The sequence below is a fragment of the Chaetura pelagica genome, unplaced genomic scaffold, assembly GCF_000747805.2.
Source record: "Chaetura pelagica isolate M959 unplaced genomic scaffold, ChaPel_1.0 scaffold109, whole genome shotgun sequence".
Classification (NCBI taxonomy): domain Eukaryota; kingdom Metazoa; phylum Chordata; class Aves; order Apodiformes; family Apodidae; genus Chaetura; species Chaetura pelagica.
The window spans coordinates 14,001,052-14,018,439 of NW_009970725.1; the positions used below are offsets into that span (position 1 = coordinate 14,001,052).

Below are 17,388 nucleotides of genomic sequence, written 5' to 3' on the forward strand. Positions count from 1 at the left end.
TAGGGAAAGTAAAAACATTGATGTTTATAAAACAAAATTTATTTTATTCTAAGGCTGTTTCTTCTTCTCTTGCCTAGGCTTATTCCATTGAAGAGCTACTCTTGTATTGAACAAAACAGGAAGGAATCCTAAAACCTGGGAAAATAAACATGAGGATTTGTTTTGTGTAAGTCTGACCTGGTAACCTTTTAAAAGGCCATTTAATCCCACCCCTCCATTCAGTTTGTATAGGTAAGGTCTTATGTTATCTATCACCTTGTGAGCCACAATTTCTTTAATACAAGGGTGGAAGAGGGAAAACAGGACTTTTCCCTGGTAGTGCTCAGCTCTGAACAATTGGACACAGGGGCTTACTAAAGTATGTCTGTAGATAGAGGTATTTCTGTATAACTATACTGCTGCTTTGGACTCCATAACTTTATTTCAGCATTTTGGAGATGCTAGTTGCAGCAGCCAATACACTGTATTTGGTAAGCTGCAGTGTCTCTGGCAGAATCCTAAAACTGCAGCATAATTCAGATTCTAAGGATCCTCAGGAGGTTTCAGGTCAAATCTTTCACATAAAGCTTGGCCCATTACAACAGGCTGCTCAGGACCTGTCCAGTCAACCTCTGAAAAACTCCAAGGCTTCTCTGGGCACTTGCTCCAGTGCTTGACTACCTTCATGTTGAAAACAATTTTCCTTCTACTTAATCAGATTTTCCTGTGCTGCAACTTGTGTCTGTTGTCTTTTGATCTATAGTTGTACATCCCTGCAGAGCTTGGCTCCACCTTTTTCTGTACCTTGCCATTAGGTAGCTGCAAACACCAGTAAACTCTCGCCTTGGCCTTCTCCCTTCTAAGGCTGAATGTGACCTCCAGCTCTCTGCCAGGCTCACTCCGGTATGCCCGTGTCTTTCTTCCACTGAAGACTCCAAGCATGCATGCAGTTCTCCAGATGTGGTCTCACAAGTTCTGGGTAGAGGAGGACTAATGCATTCTCTTGACTTCCAGCTGTACTTTTGTAAACACAGCCCAGTATGCTGTTGGTTTTCTTTGCCTCAAGGGCACACTGCTGATAAACATGCACCTCCCAGCCCTGGCCCTAGCTCCTTTCACTGTAAAGCTGTTCCCTACCCTCTTACCTGAATTGCTGCAAGAGGGTTAGACTGCCTCAGCTGCAGGACTTCGTATTTTAGTTGAATTTCATGAAGTGCCTGACAGCTCATTTCTCCAGTATCTTTAGGTATCCCTGAAAGGCTGTCCTGCCATCCCTGTAACAACTGCCCACCCCATGCCCCAGGAGGGCAGTTCACACATTTACATTATCACAAAGCTCCCCAGACCCAGATTTGGTGTAGTCCACAAACTTGCTGAAAGTGCACTCTGTCATGTCCTCCAGGTTGTTAATAAAGACATTAGATGGTACTGGCCCCAACAGTGACCCCCTGAAGAATGCTGCTAGAAACTGGGTACCAATTTGTCTTTCTCTGGACAGCTGGGCTCAAATGATGGTCACCAGCAGTGCACTTTTTACCTGTTGTAGTTAGCTATCCAGTCCGTGTCACCAATTTCATTATAGGTTGTTTAAAGAAAATAAATAAATAACCAACAGAAGAATCCTTTTATTTTCAAAGTTTGATCAGTCCATGAAAGAAAGAGCAGCACATTTCTGCAAAGCCCAAATAATTGCACAGGTCATTCTGCAGGTAGATTTTTCTCATCAGAAAGGAAGTGCCTGTTAAAGAGAAGGAACCAGGAAGGGAGTCAAGACCAACTGTGACCAGCATGGTTCTACTGGCTGGTACCTTTTGGAAACGCATTACCCTTCACACTTCTCCTTCCAGTGTTGTTCTCCTTAAAATCAATGAACCCCCAGGTGAGGATCCATCTAACCACAAAGGACATTTTAGTATCCCTGTTCGATCCTATGTCAGGGCTGCCCTTTATATCTTGATTTTCATTCACAGGTCCTATGGAAGAAATGGAGCAAAACTCTCCCTTGGGGAATGCTGCCTGGCTCTATGAGCAGCCACCCTTCCATTACACTTTGGAGGAAATCAGGTTGTCTTCCAGTGAGTTCCAGTCACCAAATGATTTTATTGTTACAATACGATTAAGCGGTTTTTATTTTGTGCACTTCATGGTGCTCAAAATGTTAGTTTTCACAGTATAGAATGGATGTGACAGCATTTGTCATGGAAGCACTCAGCTGAGTAGAGTATGTTGCAACTTCATTTAGTTGTGCTGTTTCATGAAGTTCTGCAGTAAAATGTGCCAGCAAATCATGTTGTATCAGTTTCTTTCTGGTGATTAAATAATCATTTGTATAATAAATAGCAGCTAACTGCAGGAAAGAGATTTATTTGTCACAGAGTTAGAAGAATGTCAAACCTTTCCCATTGCATGTAAAAAAAGCAGAGGAAAAAATACTTCTAAAATGACTTTGCAACATGTGCTTTATTTAAAGTCATTACTGGATCAAAACTACACAGTATACCCTTTAAACATACCTTACCCACTCAATGATTTTTTTTTTCTCAATGATTTTTTTTTAACATGGAATGAAACCTACATTGCAATTGTAAATTTTCATGCTACAATGTTCTCTAATGAGCCATTTGGGTCACTAACAATAGTAATTTAAGAAAAAGGCCATTTTTCAAGCTCGTATGTATATTTGGGAACTTAAAAAAAACCCGTCTCGGATGTAAAAATGTGACTCAGAATATGTAAACATTCTCGTATACCTGAAACACTGGAAGAAGAATATCAGCTAACAGCAAAACAACGGTTGCCTTAAATCATCAAAATGGGAAAAAGCACAAGGAGCAGAGAAGCACACACTATTCAGTCTTTAAAGGGTTATAAGAAATGAAGTAGCTCCTTAGGTCATTGTATTCACTTTCTTTTCTCATCTAATGGAAAGCAGTAATTTTGAAGAGAATGGTCCAGCAGAACACCCCAACAATTCACCACAATTAGTGATCTAGCCATTAGTTAACCTTGACAAAGTGTCAAGTTTCAGTTGTTTGTTTTTGGTTTTTTTTTCCTGAGAAAAGTCATTGATGTTTGGTGGAAATGTCTTCTGTGACTGTACAAATAAAATAAGGCATTTAAAGAGATCATTACTTGCTTTCTTTTTTTTCTTTTTTCCTTTTTAATTTTTTTTTTTAATTTTTTTTTTTCTTTTGCTAACAGAGGCTTTTCCACAGTGTCCTTTGTACATCAAAACCTCTGCTTTTCTACAAATGGGTATGGCTAGAATGTCTTCAGTTCCCACTGTGGCCCTGGGTCTCGGGTGTCCTGAAGGCTAGTCAGCGTCCCATTAGTGTAGCTTGAAAGTCAGTGATGTACAACAGCATATTGCACAATCCAATCCATATGGCTCCAGAAAGAGTTAAGAAGGTACACTGGAGTCATCTGTGGGTTCACTCCTTTCTTTTAAGTTGTAATGATTGTCTGGAAAATTAAGTTAGCTGGACAAAGATGCAAACTTTTGGTTGGTTCAATTACAAAGCAGTCCCCAGGTTGTAGAGGAGTGGCACATTAAATAAAAAACAAATCACCCAACCTTCTTCACTGTTGATCCTTAATTTGAAAGGCAGCATGGATTCCTAAGGCTGTAGCTTCCAGGACTCCTTCAGTGAAAAATCATTGCTACCCAACTATAAAAGGCTTAGCTCTTAAGAGAATATTGTGCTTTGTTTGTTTTTGTTTTGTGGTGTGTTTTTTTTCCCTTTAAAATTCAGAAGAAATCAACTTGATTCGCAGTGTGACACCAAAGAGATCAATTAGTTTTTTCCCTAGTCCACTTGATCATAGTCTCTGGTGAGCGATACAGGAATATTAGTTTGGCATACAGGTCTTCTTCTAGTTCCAGTTCTCCAGTCTCTCGCACTAAGAAGATGTCAGTACACAACTTCAAGATTCGGTCTACATTGGGCAGCTCCTCAAACATGATGGAGTGAGAAATCCCACTGAAAAATTCACGGACGAACTTCCCGATCACCAGGACAACCGAAGCGTATAGTCCCATGATGCTGAAAAGAAAGAAAGGAAAGAGTTCAAACCATGCCTTGAAAACGGGTCAGCCAAGTGTGAGGGAGTAGTCTGTCAGCTGAATGAACATTAATATCTAATTAGGATCCTGTTTCTGCTGTGCTGCAGGATGAAGGAAAATAGGTTCTCCTTGATGACCACAGAAATCCGGGAACATAAACAGCCGAGGCTGTTGACTTAAGATGGTTTAATCCCGGTCACTGATGGTGATGGTCTCATGCCCTGTCTGCTGCAGTTTGGAAGACACAATGGGTGATCTCACAACTTCTGGCTGCTAAAGGCAAGTGATCTGTCATGTTTCATATCTAATACTTTTTATTGAAGTGTGTGTAACTGGTGACAGACTAACATTTATCTAGCCTCTCCTGATAATCCTTCTATGAGGAGTTCTCCAAAGTCATTCCAGAAAGGTGTATCTCCTGGGAAGGCACAGTTTCCTGCCTTTCTCCTGCTGTGAAGATGTATTTCATGTGTGTTTCATGCCCAGGGTCCTGGCTACAAGATTGGGAAGGATGCCAAAACTGGGCAGACTCAAGGCAGAACTTGACCTGCAGCTAAACTAATATCTTTTGAATTATGGAAAATGGTAAAAAGGGTGCTTCTGCTTTTTTCCCACTGGAGAACAGGTAATATCATCTCTTACAAATATGACACTTTCTACAGACAACAGTAATGGACATGAATTTGAAACTCTCAAGAAACCCTTTTTCTGGAAGTTCAAACAATAACAACAACAAAATTGCAACAACAAAAAAGAAACAACACTCCAAAATCCAGCAAATAAAGTCACCTCTATTTCTATCTTATACACATTATTTTAATTTTATGAAAAAATTCCTTCTTACCCATAACCAGCCAAGAATCCAAGGCTTGGTGGACTGACTTTGTCACTGAATACAAAGAGTTCAAGACTCTCTTCAGATGTTTTGTATCTTTTTCCAAGCTGATTCAAAACCCACCACTCACGAACTCCCTCTTCGGACACATTTTTTACCAGGGAAACGGTAATGTTTTCCCATCTGCAGTCTATTGAAAAAAATAAATGTTAATACATATACCAAGAATTGCAAAAGTCAAACTGTTTTGAATCAGGTACTTCAAACCTCTGCATGATAAAGTGACTGAGTAATGTAGGAGTAAAGGTTCTTCATAATTCTCCTAAAACCCATTTTACAATATTTCTGTACAAAACTACAATATCTAGACTGCTATGGTTTTCCTTCTGCAAACCCCATCCAAATGTGCATTAAATAAATAAAATGTTTCATATCACCTACATTTTCTTCTGTGCAAACTGTCAAATCGTTTAAGCATTTTTTAGGCCAAAGTATCAAGAAGAGTCAGCATATCTCCATTTCAGGCCTAAAAAACCACATTTAACCTGGAGGGACAGTGGTCAGCTTCTACGTGCCAAAGTTCATCTATCACTATAAATAATTTACATCTGTATATAAAACATGTTATGACAAGAAAAGCATCCTATTCTGTTACACATTCTGATCACACAGACAGGAGGCGAACTCTGGCTCTCTCAGTTTCTGAGGAATGTACATTAGCAGTGTATACATTAATGCCCTTTGAAGAATGCCAAGTTCTTTAAGACAGGATCTGACTGAATACAGTGAAGCACCTGTAACTTACTGCTACTTAGTAAGCTAGCTTCAGCCTTAATAAGAATTTTTCCCAGTTAATTTAATCATAGAGTCACAGAATCACAGAATGGTAGGGGTTAGAAGGGACCCCTTGCAAGAGCAGGATCCCTAGAGCAGATTACACAGGAACATGTTCAGGCGGGTTTTGAATGTTTCCGGGGATGGAGACTCCACAATCTCTCTGGGCAATTTGTTCCAGTGCTCTGTTACCCTCAGAGTAAAGAAGTTTTTTCGCATATTCAGGTTAAATCTCCGGTTTACCACTTTGTGACCATTACCCTTGTTCTATCACTGGACACCACTGACTGAACCTTGAACAGTAATGTGCTACATACTACAGTAACATACTACATAATACTACTGCTATGCCTGAGTGCCAAATTTAACCTCTGTTGCTAAACTGTTCTCAGATAAAGACTTGTTTCTACTCTTCCAATCCAACAGGTTTTTTGCAGGCACATACACGTGAGCATGTGTTCTGTATGTCCGTATGCATCCTGATTGAGTAATAGCACTCTGAAATTAAATTATTTAAGTAAACTGTATTCTTTGTAGCCAATAAGGAAGGAATAGCTAAAAAAATAATAATTCAGACATGCAGACTGTGGTAAGGCAGCTGGGAGATGCAGAGAAGTGGAATTTATCATCACTTCCTCAGAAAACATGGGAAAGCAGTTCCTGAAAGAAGACTTGAAGGAAAGGAGCCAGACTTTATCTTCAGAGTCCTTACTGTTCAGTACAAGGCTAAGGTACATTCAGGTGCAGTTTCTGCCTTACACTGTGTTACCTTGTCTCCCTTCAAGCTTGCAGGCACCAGGTAGAAACATTGTAAGTGCATTTCAGCCTGAAATGCCCCATAAAAGCCCAGTGAATGTGCAAATGTGAGTACTGTGTTGCACTTCTTTCAACTGTACTCTGTTTTCCATGGTCTGGATACGTACCTGTCAATAGCTGCTTTATGGGTTTTGCCAGAGAATCACTAGGAGCCTTGATGTAGTATGGGTACACTGTCTCTAATGTTCTGGAAAAAATGAGAAAGCAAATATTTCATATTTTTATACCTCTGAAATAATTTTGAAATCCCTAACAGGGCTATACACAGTTCCCAGTAATTCTTGGCTTAAGCTATGATTTTATAGTGTTCAGATGTCACATCTGAAAGTTAGCTGGATTTATGAACTATGTTCTGTCAGAACTACAGCAGGGAGCTCCATCCATAATGTCGCCATTCACACGCCATGAATCCCACACACCTGGGGCAAGTGTGTTTGCAAGGAATGTAGACTTTATATTTTGTTTCCCTTTTTAACAAAGATGCTTTTATAGTTAGCTATAAAAGCAGCACAAAGGAAGGCAACAGATCACCAGCAGTAAACAAGCTGGAAAAATATGTAGCTAGAAGAATATGTGGTGCGAACAGTTATTAGTTCAGAACTGCAAGATGTTTCAATAGTAACACCTGAAAAGAGTGAGAATTTTTGCCAGAATCTTTCATTGGGAAATATTTCCACAGTTCATAGGAGGATTTAAAACTTAAATATGAAGTTGTTTGTAAAAAATTCTTCCATTGGACTCAAAATTAAATCACCTTATGTGGGAGTAAATTACTAACATCCAGAGAGACACATATTTCATTAAAAGCAGAAATACTATCCTAACTTTCTCCTCAAATTACTAAAACATTCTAGGGAAGGGGAGCTTGCAGAGAAGTCCTGCAACACTTTGCTACATTGCATACATAAGATTGAGGAAGAGTAGAGGTGGCCAGTTTCAAATCCTCCCTGATTAATCCAGCAGGCCCAAAAGATACGTAAGAGCTCAGAAGCTAAATTATCCCAGCAGAGGTGGTGGCAGAAAGCTCCCTGCTGAAGTAGTCAAATGGCTACTACCTGCCACAACCATTTTTTCCTTTATGACAAAGTAAAAAAAAATCTTAAATCAACAATATTATAGTAGCACAGGCAAATGCAGGTGTATCTTCTATGTTACTGTTTACCTCCTGCAAATTATGAATGAATTACCTCTTCCCACAAAAGAGGAACATTTACCCTCCTTGGCACTACCTCACTTTGGAAATATTTCTGTACCCTCACACAGCAGAAAAGTTTAAAAGTTGTAAAATATTTTTAAAATGCAATGATCAGATATTCAACAAGTTTTTTTGGATGTACAAGTGTGTGTTGGTGCAGAAAAAGAAAAAAGACAAATCTCATTTCCATCTACTAACAGATATGAACCTCTCAGACTTTTCACTATTCCGGTTGGCCTCAGCTTCAACTTTTCAACTTTTTAACTTTTCAACTTTTTAACTTTTCTTGTGGCCACAAACCAGATCAGGTGGCCTTCAGGGAAGATATGTTCCTTTAGCAGTATTTAGAGACTACTGCTGTAAAGTAATCCTCAGTGAGCAGGTGGAAGAGGAAGAGCCAGACTCCTTTCAAATCTGAAAGGAGGCACAACTGCTGTTTATGCTATAAGGCTATAGCTATAGAACAATGTTTGATATTCATATTAAGAGCATGCTCATTCTGCCTTTCAGAAATGACAGCAGATGTTATCCTTTGACTGCAGTGATTTAACACTTCCTTGCCAATCTAATACTATTCAATAATAACAATTAGAAATACAGCCTGGCTGGTTATTTAGAACAACAGTAACAAAAAATAATCAGTGCAACATCCTCAGATCAAGTTGAACTGAAGTAACTCAAAGGAGAGTTTAACAGTGTAGACTGTAATGAACGTGTGCTTATAAATTAAAGTAACTAATACTTTGCCATGATTGTTGGTGATGTTCCAATGTTCATAGTCTTCTCAGCCTACATTTATCATAGGAAATAAGCATTTACCTTTAATGTTACTATTATGTGACATCAAGGCCGTTGGCCTCTGTGAACAAGGCTCCAAAGCTCTCAAAGGGGGGGGATAGATGGGCAGACATATGAGACAGTTGCACAAGCCTTACCTCCTTAGGAAATCAGGTTTAAAAAGGAAAGGTTTGCATAGAAATAGGCAAAGAAAATAACTTACACCTTTTCCAGTTGCTGCCCAGACATCATTTCTGCAATATCTTTTCTGGTGTTCTCCGGTAGAGGAAAGGTAAGTTTATCTGATGCTATTTCGGCTTTGGCACCAAGGGTGAGATTTCTGTTGTATATAAAAGGGAAAACACACTGTCAACCTACAATGAGAGCACAACCTAAACACTTGTTTGCTGAACGCTAGAGCTAGCTATCTATTTAGTCTAACTGCACTGACCCTGGTGTGACATTTGTGACACACAACTGATAACGGCAAGACCCCCTTTGATGTGGCAAATGCTGAAGGTGAACTGGAGAGTTTGGTGTGGGATGTGCTGAGATTGCAGACAAAAGAGGCACACAATTGGTGCCATAACTAGCACTGAGCAAGGACATCCCTTGATAACCAGGCCTTGAATTAATCAAGAGGCTCAGAGAGTGTTTTCATATAAATCAGCAACCTGGCAGAAAAGACTTCAAATCTTCAAGTCTATACAAATAACTGGACAAAATAAATCCAGGAGGTGATGAAGAAACATGGAACATTCATTGGGTAACTGCTGTGGTGGAAATTAACAGGAATTAACTGTATAGAGGAGAAGAGCATCAGTCTCAAGCTACCTGCTAAGATTGGACTACCACCCCACTTTTACTATGAGACCAACAGGACTCCGCTGGAGCTCTGGGTGGTGACTTTCTTTTAACTGTTTCCTTCCTTTCCTGATTATTTTTTTTTTTTGGTAGTTTAGTGTTATTGTATCTATAAAAGCTTATGAGAAATAGCTTGAGTTATAACATAGTTATAACTCTTACCAGCTGATCTGTACCTAAATAAAAGCCTATTTACACACCCAATATTGTATGATCTTTGTTTTGCCCTGGTGGGATTGCAAAGCATCTCCACCTATCTGACTATCGGTTCATGACACCTGCCTGTCCCAGTCTTTGCTAACACAAACATCATGCTACTTGTACCTGAGATGGTGGTGTGCTTTCCCATGGAGAATATGTAGCAGCCTTAAAGATTTATCTTCCTAACTGATTATGCCTTTGTATATATTACAGAACAATGATGACAGATGAGTATAATTTTGCTCATTACATCAGTCAAAGCAATGAGAAAGGGAGTAGGCCTGCTCTGACTCTAGTCTGCAGGATCACCTGTGTTACCTTACATTCTGTGCCAGGGAAGATAAGGATGCTGCAGTAAGCTGCAGCTTCCCAAAACCCCACCTCAGCCCAGCAGAAACACATGGCTAACAGGCTGATAGGACCCCCATGGCCACCCTCAGTCTTCGCTCCAGCTGCAGAACATAGCTGGGGCAAGATCAGCTTTCACACAAGGCCTTGTGCCATGCCCTGTGTTGAGGGCACAGCAGTTGGCTAAGACAGTTCCTGGGCTGCTGAGGGCTGCAGAGAAATGTCCCCAGCAGATGACTTGGAAAGACAGAAAGCATGCATGCTGCCTGAGTAAAATAAAAGCCTCATTTTGCAGTCGCTTGTGGTCTCCAGCCCTAGATGAAAGAAAGCAGTTGCCCTTTACAGAGAAAAAAATGGAAGATTACTGTGGGAAGTCTTTACCACTTTCAGTCGTTCTTGGTCACAATGTAATCCACAGGATGTAATTTGAGGGTGAAAAAGGTCTCTTTCAACTGGTGTCTGAATGTTTGTAGTTACACAAGCATATGGACAAACTGAGTAGCAGTATTACAAATTAATAAAAGGTTCAGAAATGATGGAATGATGTAATTCACTAGCTAATACTGTATGCTTCCAGGAAAATAAAAGGGGTAAAATAAAGTTGACTTAAGGGTGAAGATTCATTACACGCCTATTTTTGACTGTGGAAGGACTGACTCAGCATATTCAGATCTCCCACAGTGATTCAGCTGACCTGCTTCTTGCGCAGAGTCATTTGCTGAGGATTGCTACAGCAATCCAGCATTGCCTTCCAAAAAAACAGGTGGATACCTGGACTGCAAAGGTACTTAATTTCTATGGAGTCATGACTTAATTCCTTTAATCCAGCAGTCTACTGGGATCCCAGCTGGCAGACACTAGTCAACAAACCACCACAGTGACTGGGTGTGCTCTAGCCTGCATGCAACTAATTTGTATTCTTGGCTGTATCTTGCAAAAACTTCACTGTAAAGTAATAGTTTGCTGAGGCCAAAGGAACCACAAGTCAACAGGCAAAGGTCTCAACAAAATGGATCTGTGATATTGTTTTGCTATTTGCATAGCAAAATATCTGATTATATGTGTATTTAAAAGACAGTCTGTGTCAGTTCCAGACTCCCTTAATAAGAGGACCAGGCACTTCTGTTTGCATTTCCTCATTGTTTTTCTGCCTTACCTAGGCCTAAGTATTCAGTTCCCACAAATGCTAACAAGGCTGCTGTTTGGGGCAGTTTATTTGAACAACTCCACCTAAAACTGGCTAAAATTTTCTAACTTTTCATTTCCTTCCCCTCAAGTCCCATTGAAAATTCCACCCTGCCTTTTAAAATATTATGTACTTGGAAGTGGATTCCCTTCTTTTATTTTTTTGAGAACTGCAAGCAGCGTATGTTTTCCTTGGTAACAAAGGTCACTTCTCTCTGTTTCTCTCCCTCTCACTTTCAGGTTTTTTTTTGCTCTGCAGTACAATAGAATTTGCTGAAGAACTAAACCAAAAATGCAATGTGGAACTGTTCTTCTGAGTGAACACTTTGTGAATGGCCCATCAACCTCATACCAGCCACGTTAATTACCTCTGAATGGTCCACGAAAGAACTACAGTGAACTCAGCTGAAAAATCTAGTAGTCCCTGTATCATTTTCTCTCTGCTGGGAGGGCTGATGGTCCATAAAGAGTTTGAATTTCCCTCTAGGTCTGCTAGAGTTATATCTTCTTTTCCATAGCTCTCTAGAAATTGCAAAGCAGCCTGTAGGCGTAGAAGAGGAAAAAAAAAATCAGTGGGGTGATGTTCACAAGTCACAGTCACATTTCCCAGTCAGGCAGAATTGTAAACAATTGATTAATTTAAGTGCAGTGGCTTGCGCTGATTATTTTCCTCAGGTACTTTGGGAAGGGGAATAACCAAAGTATAGCCAAGCTAAGAAGGCAAAACAAAAATGGCTCTGTTGTTTGAAGAATTATGGCCACGTGAGTCTGAAAGTTCATCACATAAACTCTGTAGAATCTATTTAAACTTAAGTTAGAATTTTACTCTGTCTTTTGTTAAGCATCTTTCTGCATAGAAAGATATCTGCAAACTATAAGGCAACTTGCAAGTCATACCTTCCAAACAGAATCAAGTTTACAGTTTTACTGCTATAATACATGGGAAATTGAGTCAGATCTAATATATACATACACACACACTTAATATATATATAAAAGTTAATTCTTGAGTGGGCTAGAAGCAGGCACTTCTTTTAAGGTGTATCTGAGTTACTTTATTAATGCAACAGCTCCTACTAATTACTAGACTTTCTTTTTTGCTGTAGAAACTTGTGATAACATTGTGCATTTTGCACCATGAAATAGTGGGACTCTGTTTAAATGTTTCTGTTTTGACATTTTAGTGTCAAAACATGTCTAGGCCACACACATGTTCTTTGGACAGCACCATATCTCCTCACTGGGAGGTGAAAGCTGTGTGCTATAGGAAGGAGCACCACAGGGCTTAAAAGTGCCAATACTGCTGTGTCCCCACACAATGTTTTGGCAGTACACCACTAGCATCAGGTCTCCTAAAGGTCTGTGTCATTTAAGGCTGTAGGGTTTAATTCAGGTGACAGGTCAAGTAGGGTTTCTGTCTTCCACTATTTTGTGCTATTTTCCACTATTATTGAGACAAAGATGTCTCGATTGATGGTAACTTGTCTCACCATAATCCAGCGCAGTCCTGAAAAATGATCTGTCTGAACCTTTACTCATGCAAACCCTCTTTATGGAAACATCTTTCAAATGATGGCAGTGCTGCTGACCACTTACAACGACACAAACAAAACTCATAAAAGGCTGCCTTGGAAACATGCATGCATTTTTAAGTAATGAGGTATTCTACATTTCACTTACAGTGTTGCCCCTATAGCTTCCCAGAAACTCATTGAAACCAGTCTGATTCAAATCCTTGAGCTGACTCTGTTGAGCACTCATTGTAAAAATAGGCTGGGAGACAAAAGAACACACACTTGTCACATTTACTTCACATCAGCTGCTACATACACTGCACAGTGTCCTGTGCATCACAGACCAAGACAATTATTGCACTCAATTCAACAGAAGAAGTTTACAATCTTATTCCACTGAGAAGCAAGCTACCTCCAGTTACCTTATTTTTACCATGTAGACCCTTAGGCAGTTATCTGAGTGTACCGATGTAGGACAACTTACTCAGATTCCACTGCCAGTAGGTTCTAGGTTTAGCTTGCAAATGAAGATCACATTTTACACTAGTGGTAAACTAACATGTTTCTAAACCCAAAAGGGATCATTTGTGGGAGCTTGCCTGATCTTTTGCTTAAGGCAGGGGAGTTTGATGATGAGAATAAGAAAGAGCACAAGCAGATACAGTGCAAAAACAGACTTTCTTTTTAGCCTTTCTCCTTTTTTACCTGATAACCTCCTAGAGTTATTGTGATTGATACATCTAGAGGCTTGTTGGTGATGCCTGCAACAGATTTGATTAAAGACATGAAGAGCAGTGGGAACCAGACAATACAAATCAGCAAGACGATAATCATGCCACCCATTCCATACTTCACAACTTTCTTTTTCTTCTGGCCTCTTGGTTGGGGATATCTCTGCAAAGCAAACAGCAACATGGTAATGTCTTTTCTATCAGAGGGACACTTGATATGATTTGATGGGTTGATATATAATGATCTTAAGGCTTCTATCTTCTCTGATAATTTGGTACCCATTGCTGGGCCAATGGGTATTTTTTGCAGATTTTTAGCCAAACCTGCAAAGACCCTGAATTTCTAGTGACAACTAAGAAAAGTGACAAATGAACCCATGTCAAGTGTGTGTCTGGTGTGAAAAATATTGTCAACATCTGTGCTTTTGATTCTTCATAACCATGAAGAAGGGGAAAAAATAGGTAGGATAATTTGAACTTTTTGTCTGCAAAACTGCAAACATGAACTGACTGGAACCAAATGTAAAATAATAGCAGCAACAATTTGTTAAGAAAACTGATATTGGGAGTGATCCACATTCTTGTATCTGTCCTTCCAAAAAGCTTTATCGCAAAGCTCCTTAAGACAGAATTCCTCTCACAGAGCTTGAAAAGCTGCAAATTGTGTTTCAGGGGAAAAAAAACCTGCTTGCCAGCACTGTCTGATATCGCATGACTTCCACACTAATTGCTAAGAGTTGTTGACAGGCTTGATGCAATCTGTTTTGAGTGAATCCCACACCAAATGAATTTAAATAAGGTTTAAAGTTTTGTTGATCTTCCTAAAGTCTTGAGACTGCTAATGTAACATTCATCCCTTCCATAGCTTCTGAGACTAAAAGTCACTTTGTTTTCATCCTTCTCTTTTAAAAGCAGATCATACAGAATGTCTGCCCTGCCTTGTCCATAATTCCTGCCATCTGTTATTTGCCTCATGATTGAATACTTTAATAGCTTCACCATCCTGCAAAATGCCTTAGCATCACTATAATTTATTTTGGTGTGCTCTCTTATGGGATTTAACCCAGCCCAGTGTTGTAGGACGCTGCCTTTCATGCACTGCATATTGGATGTGCAAGATAAAGATGCATTGTATTGCACTGTACCTCAAAACATGCCAGGGATATGGCTTTCAGGAAATTGTTCTTGCTTTACAACATGAATCTATAAAGCCCTAGAGAATATTAAATTTGTGATACAATACTATATTTTTTTTAAAAATTAGTTACTTTTCAAAAGCAGTATGTCAAGTCATTTGTCTTGCACTACACCATACTGTTTTCATTAAAATATCATATCAAGATCACCAGGGGTATATTTTTTTGTCTGTATGTGATTCAGACACCTTAAATGATGTTGCAGAACAGCTCAGAGAGCCTCTAGCAGTCACAGTACTGGGGCATACCACTCACTGTGAGAGAGAGGCAGAGAGAACCAAAGTATCTTGAGCAACACTCATAAAGGCACGGGTAGTTATTTTCCTACATTGCATTAGCACACACATACTAGCTTAGGCCTGGAAATCTTTCCACATCAGATCTATGCTATATATAAAGCAGAGTTATCCTGTTGTAGCACTAAAAAATGCAGTGAGATGGACAGTCAAAGTAGAACTGGACAATTATTTCTCTGACTCCTGAAGCCTCTGGTAACAATCCATTCATGGCAGAAATGGAAGTCATACATTTTTTTTAATTGGCAAAATAAGCAAGCATATGGTTGCAATCTTTATACTGGCTACGTAGAATCCAGAATTTGCAAGTTTAATTTGAACTGAAGCTTGAATGATTTAAAGAGATTGAAATTTCAGTCAGACAAATGGCAGGTTTATTTGGCCTGCAGTTCAGTTCTGGATGTGCAGGGACTCTCCCAAGATAAAGGAGCCAGCTGACTTTCCTTGGAGGTTACATGAACCAGGTGTCCCTGGGATCTACACTCCAGAGACAAGTTCTTCCTTCTACCTACTTTTCTCTTCAGCTAGTTTTCCTGCTGCTATGGGTTATTAATTTAATTGTTACAGATAAAGACAGCTTGTATGAATACCAGGGCTTTTAACCCCAGCCTTGAAACTTGGGCATGCTATTAAGCCAGCAGGTGCATGCTTGTGGAGTTCATGGTAATGGTGGAAAAATCAGGTAGGCACAAAAGTGAAGCCATTTGAAATTTGTAACATAAAAGTACCCAATAGTCTGAATATTTCTTAACATAAACACCAGGTGTATCTTCTAACACACTGTCTTTATGATGGATTTCCCAATTATTTAGGGACTCGTGATTATTTATCTTAATTTCTGCATAGGGGAGAGGAGGCCCAGATCACTGATATGGGGCTTTCTTACTTTTTCTGACTCTCGCCAACACTTCAGGATGAATATATGAGCATAGATATCTTCAACACAGATCCAGCTGGAAAGACTAAGAGTGGTATCAGTCCAAACCCAGTCCATTACTGCTCTCAGCTCTGTCAAAAATGGAACCAGGCGGAACCTGAAGGCAGTCCAGAGCAGAAACTTGTCAGAAATGGGGGAGATCATGTTAAATGAGCACATATATATATGACAAGAGGGAGAAATAAGCCACTGTAAAAAGACAGTTTAAAGAGAGATTTTGTAAACACACATACAATCCTGAGATTTCACAGCTAGTACTTATGTTTTGGGGGTGGTATCTTTTGCCATAGCCCATAAAATCATAGAATCATAGACTCATGGAACTATTCAGGTTGGAAAAGACCCTTGGGATCACCGAGTCCAACCATCATCTCTACTCTACAAACTTCTCCCCTAAACCATATCCACCTACACCACATCCAAACGACCCTTAAACACGTCCAGGGATGGTGACTCAACCACCTCCTTGGGCAGCCTATTTCAGTGTCTAACCATGCTTTCCATGAGGTTTTTTTTTCCTAATGTCCAGTCTAAACCTCCCCTGTTGCAGCTTGAAGCCATTTCGTCTTGTTCTGTCGCTAATTACCTGTGAAAAGAGACCAGCACCAACCTCTCTACAATGACCTTTCAGGTAGCTGTAGAGACTGATGAAGTCTCCCCTCAGCCTCCTCTTCCTCAAACTAAACATTCCCAGCTCCTTCAAGCATTCTTCATAACATTTATTCTCTAGGCCCTTCACCAGCTTTGTTGCCCTCCTCTGTACTTGCTCCAGCACCTCGATATCTCTCTTGAATTGAGGTGCCCAAAACTGGACACAACACTCCAGGTGTGGCCTCACCAGTGCTGAGGACAGGGGCACAATCACCTCTCTACTTCTGCTGGTCACACTATTTCTAATACAAGCCAAGATGCCAGTGGGTTTCTTGGCCACCTGGGCACACTGCTGGCTCATATTCAGCCACTTGTCGTTTAGAACCCCCAGGTCCTTTTCTGCCAGACACTTTCCAGCCACACTTCCCCAGGCCTGTAGCGTTGCATGGGGTTGTGGCCCAAGTGCAGGACCCGGCACTTGGCCTTATTGAAGCCCAGACCATTAACATGAGCCCAACGATCCAATCTATCCAAGTGTCTCTGCAGAGCCTCCCTATCCTCATGCAGATCAACACTCCTGCCTAGCTTGGTGTCATCTGCAAACTTACTGATGATACACTCCATGTCCTTATCAAGATCACCAATAAAGATGTTAAACAGAAACCATCCCAACACTGAGCCCTGAGGAACACCAGGTTGATGTTCCTCTAGATCTCCTTGTCAGGTCATAAACACATTTTCGCATCATTATGCCCAGCAATTGTGATTAAGCCACTGATAGAATGGTAGAAGAGAGACTTTCTTGTATCCCCAAATTACCCTGACCTAGGAGTGGAGAAACATCCTTTCCACAGAATTGCGAGAATTTGTCTTAGACCTCCTGACACCAAGTGGTGCACAGCTTTTTTGCAGTAGGTGGACAATCCTCAACTGCATATGGAATTGGGCACTATGACTCAGGATTAAGCAGCAGCAGCAGATGGGTAATGGGAAACCTACATGCATGTAGCAGCTGTTTCAAGTGCA

The 17,388-nt window shown here is 40.2% G+C and overlaps 1 protein-coding gene across 1 annotated transcript in view; it reads right to left on the reverse strand.

Moving 5' to 3' along the window:
* Positions 1 to 3,265: 3,265 nt before the first annotated feature.
* Positions 3,266 to 17,388, reverse strand: part of PIEZO2 (piezo-type mechanosensitive ion channel component 2) — a 258,854-nt gene continuing 244,731 nt past the window's right edge. Inside the window, exons 46-53 of the mRNA XM_010006936.1 lie at positions 15,721 to 15,868; positions 13,317 to 13,505; positions 12,778 to 12,870; positions 11,466 to 11,638; positions 8,723 to 8,839; positions 6,635 to 6,714; positions 4,887 to 5,067; positions 3,266 to 4,022 (exon numbers count right to left, since the gene is read on the reverse strand). Of these exons, the coding sequence (XP_010005238.1) occupies positions 3,770 to 4,022; positions 4,887 to 5,067; positions 6,635 to 6,714; positions 8,723 to 8,839; positions 11,466 to 11,638; positions 12,778 to 12,870; positions 13,317 to 13,505; positions 15,721 to 15,868 (1,234 nt within the window). The 3' untranslated portion in view covers positions 3,266 to 3,769. The remainder of the gene's footprint in view (positions 4,023 to 4,886; positions 5,068 to 6,634; positions 6,715 to 8,722; positions 8,840 to 11,465; positions 11,639 to 12,777; positions 12,871 to 13,316; positions 13,506 to 15,720; positions 15,869 to 17,388) is intronic.